General features: G+C 32.7%; 1 protein-coding gene across 1 annotated transcript; it reads right to left on the bottom strand.

The window, feature by feature from the left end:
• Window positions 1-1,339: 1,339 nt before the first annotated feature.
• Window positions 1,340-6,128, bottom strand: LOC107862016. Its single transcript, XM_016707448.2, has 9 exons — window positions 5,441-6,128; window positions 4,654-4,838; window positions 3,823-4,004; window positions 3,453-3,737; window positions 3,305-3,363; window positions 3,185-3,221; window positions 3,027-3,098; window positions 2,272-2,587; window positions 1,340-1,992 (listed from the first exon to the last, which is right to left on the bottom strand). The coding sequence occupies exons 1-9, from the start codon at window positions 5,547-5,549 to the stop codon at window positions 1,612-1,614; spliced, it is 1,626 nt and encodes a 541-aa protein (XP_016562934.2). The 5' UTR covers window positions 5,550-6,128; the 3' UTR covers window positions 1,340-1,611.
• Between the last annotated feature and the right edge of the window lie 3,574 nt (window positions 6,129-9,702).

Here is a 9,702-nt window from a genome sequence, read left to right as displayed (position 1 = left end):
AAGTTAGGATTTTGTTTGCATAAATATTTGTTGGTGACCAACTTTGAGTTGCATTATATTCACACGTCAATTCTTAGAAGAAAACGAAATAATACGTAGCTAAGCCGATGCAAAACAAATAGCAAAAACTTACTCACGTTTTAATGTTTACACCAAATCAATGGACATATAATATATAGTGTCATCTAATTTGCATATGTAGTTCTCACGATTAATTATGTAATATATTCATCAATTAGGAAGGTGTGGAGGTAGCGGATATGGATAGAAGGCTAGCGGGAGGGTATGGGTTGTAGCTAGCCAGCAGGAGGGATCTTGTGTTGTCAGGTTAGTAATTCTAGGACTATGTTCATAGGTGTCTATGGCTGTGAGTATTTGTTACTTATACGTGGGTGTCCCATTCATAATTTCTCTGTTGCTATTCTCTTATTTCGTGTTGCACTATCTCTCGTATTTTTGTATTGCTCTGATTTACTTTTATTATTCCTTACGCCTTCTTCTATTATGTAATCCATCTCATTGTCTACGATTCTTTATTTTGAGCCGGAGGTCTATCGGAAACAACCTCTCTACTTCTTCGAAGGTAACGGTATGGACTGTGTACATCTTACCCTCCTCAGACCCCACTTTGTGGGAACACACGGAGTTTGTTGTTGTTGTATTCATCAGTTAACCACGATATATTAGTAGTATAATTTAAGTCTTAACAAAACTTGTTTTTAAAAAGAAGGAAGCACATAGATCCAACATGTGTTTTACTGAAGCTTGTCTTGAAAAATGATGGTGTAACAGGGAAAGAGAGCACACAGAATCAACATCTCTCCCTTTTTATTTCTTTATTTAAGTAAGCTCACAGATTCACTGCATGTCTATGGGCTATGAACTAGAAATTAAGAGCGATCGACCATGCTTACCACTATATGGTTCTTTTATTTATTTATTTATTTATTTATTTATATCCCCATTTTGGTCTCGATTAATTCAAATTTACTCATATAACTCTTTTTCAGTGCTGTTAAAATGTATCTGCTGAGTCGGGCTCCAATATGAATACCGTATACCAGATGGAAAATCAAAAAACATGTATCTGCTGAATTACTTTTAAAACAAGTCCCTTATACCAGAAACAGAATCTTGACCTTGATATATTATTCAACTGGAACAAAATATACACTTCTATGTATGTGGACATAGCATTAGTTATGATTTACGTTTGAAGAATTTGCAGTATTAAACTTCCAAGCTTCAAAATAATCCGCCAATATTAACAAGAACAGATGCTTGGAACAGTTTTAAGGCTAAAGAAATTGCTTCTGCTCAATTAGTCACACGAAATTAATTAAGGAAATAAACGTAAGGGGCGTCATATAAACACAAAATTTGATGTCCATGTTCTGTATGTATACACGCAACAATCTGCATCAATCCTAGCGTCAATCATGTACGAATAACTTCTAAGAATCCCCTACAAGTCCCTAATCGACTTGTTATAAACAAACATGATAGAAAGTTCACGTCTTCATATGCCATACTTAAAGCATGGAATACTGCAGATATAACTGTTATTAGGAAAACAAACGAATGTCTTAAGAGGTTCAAATATTTGAAAAATCACCCATGGCTTTTCCCTGCGTTAGATTCTTGACCATATGTAGCATCAACGAGTTTGGTATACTTCCGGTGACGCCTTTCTCTTGCATATAGTACCCAACAAATGAGTGAGAGCATTACTGCAGCTGAGACTAGAGCTAGACCGATGTAGATCCACTTACTGTATCGGCTCAAATCGGGACAATGTTCATCATGAATGACAGTGAAGGTATCTCGAAGGAAAGTGCAGTCAAGTAGTTCCTTAAGGAAAGGCCCAGAATGATACAGGCCGTTGCTAACATTGACTACTGCAGTCATTTGGTCGTACATAGCAGGGGTAAGACGGCCCACAGTGGAGCACACGTTACTTGCCGAAACCTGGCAGACATAATTCTTCCAAACCTGCATTAATACAATGGAACTTCTTGAATACACTTTACAGGGAGGGATATCAAACAGAAACGAAGCATATAATTCGTTGGAAATAGAATCCCAATTACGGTTGTTTCCTCAATTTGAACTGAAATAGGTAGTAGGTTTCTGAAACATGGATATGATGCCTAACATAATGGAAAAGGACTTGTGTGAAGTCATTTCTTTAACCCACCATAAGTGTCACCTAGTAAACAAGAAACTTCTCAAGAACTCTTTGAGCATCTATCTTCACTGTTTGATATATACCTGTGTAGCATTGCTAAGTTCCACTTCACCACTTGCACATTTCCGGTCCGTCTTGTCTGAATTAAATGGATTACAGAGGTTAGGGACCAGTGGACCAGATTGGTTGTAACCAACACCTGAAGGCGGATTGATGTTTGAAATATTGGTGATGATCCTGTTAGATACTCCAACCAATTGGTAGGTGACCTCTTTGCTCTGAGACAGCGTGTCTTGGGCGGTAGCCGGGTCCACACAAGGGATTATATCATCAAGTGCTGTATGAGCCGATGGGTGTTTTACCCAATCATCCATGGCCACACATGTGTCTCCCGTTGCACTTAGATAGACAAAACTATCGTTAGAAACTTTGGAAATATATAACTGAACAAACAAAAAAGAAGCTCACAGTACTAAAAATTAAGTTTGTACTTTGAAGAATTATGAACCTGAAAGAACACACGTAAGAATGCATTCTTGTGATAGCAAATAAAAGACCAATGTTATAATATTAATACAAAAGCTGTGGTCTTATTAATTTGTATATGCTGAAGATAATACTACATAAAGAGGATTCAGAACATAAAGTCACTATCTAGTAGAGGCAGTGTAAAAGCCGTATTGATTTGATGTGCAAAAGGGGCATAGTTTTCTTCTTTATACTAGTCTTTTCTATTTTTTATTTATTTTGTTCTGGAAGGTTAGCGTGTAGGTGTTCGAACGTCAGAGATGGAGAAGCATGATATAAAAGATAACAAGTACAACTACGTATAACTTACTTGTGAAGAACAAGAAATAAACCACATAAGATAAATGTGACGGCAACAAGGATCCAGCCTATGATGACTAGACTGCAAAACCACAACAGTGCTTTAGACTTCAAAAGGTATAATAGGTTGTTATAAAGAGAAGTATTTGTTCTAGTCATAACACTTACATGTATACAAGAACCTGCAGACCAAGTATAGAGAACACTGCAGTAGATTGTCAACAAGAGTAAGGAAAGATAGCTGTCAGTCAATATGTACTACTAACTTTCAAAGCACAAAGAACTTACAGAAACCAAGAGCGGCTAAACCAAGCATTACAGCAGCAACAATGATGAGAATTCGCCTCCTGCAGGGCATACCAGCATGGCAGTTGGTCATACATCACAAGACCAGTATAGTTCAGAGGACTTAAATAATTCAACTATAAGTGCTTACACAAAGTCTAAGATAATCATGATATCCTTCTTGTTCTTCTCAGTTTCATTTTCAAGAGTTTCAGCAGCAGAGTTAATCTTGGCGTCGACCTTGTCAATGTTGTTTTGAACATTTTGCGGTATAAAGATTTGACTAACTCCAGTATGCTTGGCAACAGCCAGGGTGTTTGACACATTCCTTAAACCATCAACTGTTGATCTTGCTTGTTGTACAACATAATCTAATGTATGTTTTGTACCGTCATGAAATTTGCCTTGTCCAGTATACAGAAAAACAGAACCAATTCTGATATACCAATGCGGACATAAGTGACAAAGCCATAAAATGAATCGATTTGTAACTATAACGATATGAGAGAGAGAGAGATTACATTGCAGCAATGGTGAATGCCGTGAGAAAAGTAAGAGAAAGTGCATAAGCTGTTCGAGAGTAACCATATCGACCTCTTCGGCAGCAACAACAACAGATACAAACTAGGAGCAAGCAAATGGCACATGCCACAAACCAGAATAGAGCAATGATGAAAAGAGGGGCACCAGTATAAGCAACTGACTGTGTCAACAAAAGTTTTTATCTATCAGATAATTACTAGTCTGTCAACCATATAAAGCTGAAACGAGTGAAGAAATGACTGAAAACAAGGCATACATGCACGCATTAAAGAACATCCTGAGAAATTCTACAAATTTTGTTTGAAGTGAAGTTAACATGCCGATAGAAGTTGACAACAAATCTAACAAAATGAAAATCATAAATTTAGTTTAGAATGAAAAGTTCATCTTCAAGTGAAAGCACTCATAAAAGTAAGAAAGTAAAATAGAACTCCTACAATTGAATAAAAGAACGCCTACAAAAAAGCCATATGTAGGTGTAAAGTCAAGAAGCCTCCATATGCCACAGTCCTAAAGCGTTTTAGAGTAAAATAACAAGGCATGGTACAAGGATTAGTACAAGAAATATTTGGGTCGTTTTCTCTCTCTATCCTCATCCATTTCCTATAGGAGGTAAAGAACATTTCGTCCCTCAGAATGCACAATTACGTTTCTCAAAATTGCTACTGCATATGAACATTCACTAAAAAAAGCCAAAACAATGTTAAAACAGAAGATTTTAACCCGACCTTCATGAAAGTTACCAATTTTAGAAATCAGAATCAAATTCCACATAGTACATAGGATTAAGGGCAGAAAAGAAATCATACAGCCCAATAATGCTCGTTACTGATGTTCCATCCACCAGTATAGTAACTCCGATCCTCAAGTGGATCTCTTCTATGGGTTCTTTCAGCAGCCAGTACTAGAGATGAGTTTCCAGTCGCATTGTTCTCCCCCAGAAACCTTTTACTTCCTGATGAAACCACGCCATAAATTGGCTCACTCACAACACCTACTCACAAGAAAGAGTGGGGTAAATTAACAAGTACAACCCTAGTCCTAGGTAATTAGCAACCCAATTTAGTAAAAGATTACACCTTTAAGGGGAAAAAAGACTGATCCTCGGTAACTAGCAACAACATTCAGTAAAAGATGACAACTTTAAGGGAAAAACAAGAACAATCCAAGGTAATTAGCTACCTTATTGAGTAAAAGATTACAACTTTAAGCAAAAAACAAGACCAACCCCAGGTAACTAGAGACCCCATTTAGCGAAAGGTTACAACTCTAAGGAAAATACAAGAACAATCATAGGTAATTAGCAACCCCATTTAGGAAAAGATTACAACTTTTAAGAAAAAACAAGAACAATCCTAGGTAATTAGAGACCTCATTAGTAAGAGATTGCAATTTTAAGGAAAAACAAGAACAATCCTAGGTAATTAACTAAAAAGACTTACAATTTTAAGGGAAAAACAAGAACAATCCTAGGTAACTAACAACTCCATATACTAAAAAAGATTACAACTTTTAGGCAAAAACCAAGAACATGCCTAGGTAATTAACAGCCATTTAGCAAAAAATCACAACTTCAAGTTAAAAACAATGGCTTACCATCAACCACAGAAGTCCCATTAACGAAAGAAACTGAGACTGCAGACACTAACAGCAAGGAAAGTACTGCAACAGTAAGAGGAATTGCTTTTGGTTTAGTGTAGGACATGACTGTCTAACTTCTGGGACGGCAATTTTTCAACTTTAGATAATTCTTGTTTGGTTTTGAGTGTTTTTTTCTGTGATATGACTAGTTATTCCAGTAACATCCACTGTTAGAAGAAGATGGTTCTGGGGAAGGAAACTGAAACGGTAATCATTTACCTCGTCTTCTTGGCTTTAATAGGATAACGTTTATACTAAAATTAAGAAAAAACATGAGTGCAAACTGCAAAGACGTGTGAGAAAAAATAAAATAAAGCAGGTGGTGGACTTATTCGATTCCGTATTTTGGTTGCTCTTCAAGACAGTTGTATACAATAATACTCCATACACGATTTATAAGTTGTATGGTAGCTACTGAAGAAAAAACAATTCCAACATAAAATTCTATGCATTATATTTGTTCTCTCCTCCACATTTACTTGCATATTTTGCTTTCAAGAGATATTAAATTAATATAATTCAAAACGAATGAAAAAAAAAATAGGCGCATCAACACATATTTCCCGAAAGACTTGCCCTGTTGACTGTCCATTGTCCAGATAATGGATAGTTGGTGGGAAATTTTACAATGGATGGGACACAACCGATAATAGTTGTGAGAGGTCACCATATATTTGTGACAAATGTCTTTTGTCAGCATTTTGCTTTCGTCATTAGCTCCTTTTTTTTTTTCAATTTTTCTTTCGTGTAACTCTTTTTCCTCTTCTTTGTTTGCTACTTTTTATAAATATTAAACAGGTAAATGGATGGCTAATTTAAATTTTAGCAAAATGAATTAATACTAATCTAAATTACGCCTATTTCTTTTAAGTATTTTTTGATATATTTAAAAGATATGAACTTTTTTCTCAATTTATTTAAATTTAAATTTTAAACTTTATAACTTAAGATTTCTATACGTTGAGTTAATTCTTTAAATTACCATTCAACTTAGCAAAATTATCTAATCATTTATGAATTTTTGCACCTTAAAATCTTCTTAAGTCCTTACAAAAACGTAATCAACCTCGTTTTTTATTATTACAAGGACAAAATATAAAAATAAAATTAATAAAAAATAATTGAACAACCTTTTAATAGTTTTGTTCTATCAAGCCATTTTATTTCATAATCCCTCTCGTATTTAAGAAATACAATTTGACCTTTTTACTCTTAGTAATATATTCATTTGTATAGTACATTACATAAATACCTTTTAGAAATAAAAAAAAAATATAAGTTTTATTTGTTAATTTAAAATTGGATGACTTTTATTTTATGTCATAAATAAATAAAAGAGTGATTTATGTTTGATAAATTTAAAAATTAAATAGCTTTATATATAAGAAAATTATTTTTGTATGATAAACTCAAAGTTGAATAACCACATGTAAAATTATTTAGAAATTCTTCAATTTAAATATCCAGTTTTTCAATCGTTCAAATCTTAATATTCACCTACAACTTTTGAAAAATTGTGGATGTACTTAATAAACAAATCTTAAATAAAAAAGTGTTTAACAACCCTTGTTTACCAAGCACATCCACAACTTTTTTCAGTTTCAACACTTCTATTCAAACATTTATCTGTTTAATTTCTAAACACTTATTTTCAACTTTTAAACACATAAATTAAAAAGTTATTTTTTAATTCTATCCAAACGGACTCTTAATTGGTCTTAAATTAAAAATACATAAACTATATTCAAGTATTCTTTAACTTTTATGATTTAAACATATCATGTAAAAAATTAAAATTAATTTTTTTTTAGAAAATGAAAAAAGACATTTTTTAAAAAAATGAACTTATAGAAAAATGACATAACTAAATTTAAACAAAAAAAATACCACATAAATTTGATTTGGTTGCAAATATCTACAAATAAAAATTAGGAAGAAAAAAAAATTAATTAGATTAGTTTCATGAACACGAGAAAAATTATAAAGTAAAGATAAAAAAGGACAAAAAAATAATAAATAAAAATTTAACTCTAAAATAAAAGAGTAAAAAAGATGAGTTGTCTTAAAAAAATAAAAAGGTAAAGGAATAAGGAGAGAAAGGAAGTGGCAATTATTTTGATTGGTGGACCCATAAAATTGATGTGTCAAAATAATAGGGCCTCATATGGTGCATGAGGCCCATAGTAAAATAATCAAACTTTATTGGTGGAGTAATCATAGACCTTTTGAAAAATTTACATATACATAACTAATATATATAAGCTAACTTTACCTTATTACATAAAATTTCATATTAAAAAAATAATTACATAAATCCCAAACCAATTACTGAAATCCCCTATTTTTTTTTACTTTCTCTCTCATCCTCTCATACATACAAAAATAAGTTTTTTGCTCCATATTTTGTGCACCATTATTTGCTCTATATTTGTGTTCCTTTATTTACGCCTATAATCAAGCTAATCTGATCTGGAGAGTTTCAAATCAAGTCATTTTTTGCTCTTTTTTTCAGCTTTTTCAAATTAAAAATTATTTCAATTTTTTTGTAATCCAATTGCATATAACAAAGACATCAAAATAAGCCGATATCGCTAAATCGGCTTGCTCTTCCGCTAATTTAGCGAGGGAATAAGATGATGAAGAGGAAGTTGGTGTTGATGCTAGGTGGCGGATTTGGCTTGAGATAGGAGGTGAGCACCTTGTACAAAGTGCTTCTTGAATTGGATGTTGGAGCGATTGCTGAAACGGAGATTGGAGAGGTATTTTTGAGGGATATTGTACATGAAAAGGAACATGAATATTGAATGCCATTTAATTTGTGAATGTATGCAGATTGTATAATGTCACATTATACATTCTGATCTTATATACATTATGATATTTGGCATACATTTTACTTTGTGAATGTATGCATATTGAATACCATTTACTTTGCGAATGTATGATGATTGTATAACGTCATGTTATACATTCTGATTATTTATACATTATGATATTGTGCATATCTTTTACTTTGTGTATGTCTGCAGATTGTATAATGTGCATTAATGTGGTTTTGATGCTGAAAGTCAACGTGCACGCCATGCTTCATTATTATGGCATTACAAAGTGACAAAGGACAACGAAGGGTCCACAAGTGATAATGACGATCCTCCTCGGCCAAGGAATAGTTTTCTTCGTAGCACCTTTTTATAATAGTTGGGATTGAAACATCTAATTTTTATTTTTGTAGTTGATGTTAGACAGTTACAATGATTCTTGTTGGATGTTAATTTACATTTGTAAATGTCTTCAGTTTGTATAATATCAGTTTGGTGCTATCTTCAAATTGTGCGGATGTCCTTATTGTTCCTATACATATATATCTTTTTGAAGAATTGTTTTGCAATAAGTTACACTATATTGTACTGTTACTATATAGTTTGGTAGTTAATGAATTTGCCTTACATTTTATTATATATAACATATAAAAAAAATACAGTTTAATGTGTTATTGTATATCAACACATTGTGTTTTTACCGGTAGGTAAATTGTGTTATATGATAATGATACATTGAACAAGTGTCTCATACGTTTAAATTTATGCATTACATAACATCATACGTGTTGTTATACGTTCAAGACTTGATAGAAAATAATGAAAATAATTAATATCATATATATGTACGAAGTATAATACAATATCATATATTATTAGCATACGGTTAAGGAATTTTACATTTAATACTTTGTGAGTGTATCATATATTTACACTAACGTATAATCTATAATCATACACATAAAACAAAATGAAAAATGCAACTTAATTGTTCACGATTTATGTTACAAACTGATTTATGAGCTAATTTAACACTAATGAGAATTCAAGGGACCTTACATACACATATGCCTTATTGTCACTCTTATGATGGAGTTTCTTACACGAAATCAAGCCTTGTATTTCTTCAACTAATAAATCAATCATAAGTCGCATGCATTTCCTGAATGGTCACTGAATTTTGCCGCCTTTTTCGTTTCATAATCCTTAAAAGCAACCTTAATTATATCCTCAGCGAGCATGCTGCAGTATGTTTTGCCATCTCCGATATTGATATGGGGATGTTCATATTGATTTTAAGCGAATTAAAGAATGGAGTATAATAAAAAAAAATTATGTAAACCTTCACTTCATTATCATTCCTTGTGATCATTATAGAAGAATTACCATCAACGATGT

Source organism: Capsicum annuum, chromosome 3 (genome assembly GCF_002878395.1).
Source record: "Capsicum annuum cultivar UCD-10X-F1 chromosome 3, UCD10Xv1.1, whole genome shotgun sequence".
Taxonomy (NCBI): Eukaryota; Viridiplantae; Streptophyta; class Magnoliopsida; order Solanales; family Solanaceae; genus Capsicum; species Capsicum annuum.
The sequence above is the reverse complement of the archived record's forward strand: the minus strand, read 5'-3'. Positions and strand labels throughout refer to the sequence as shown.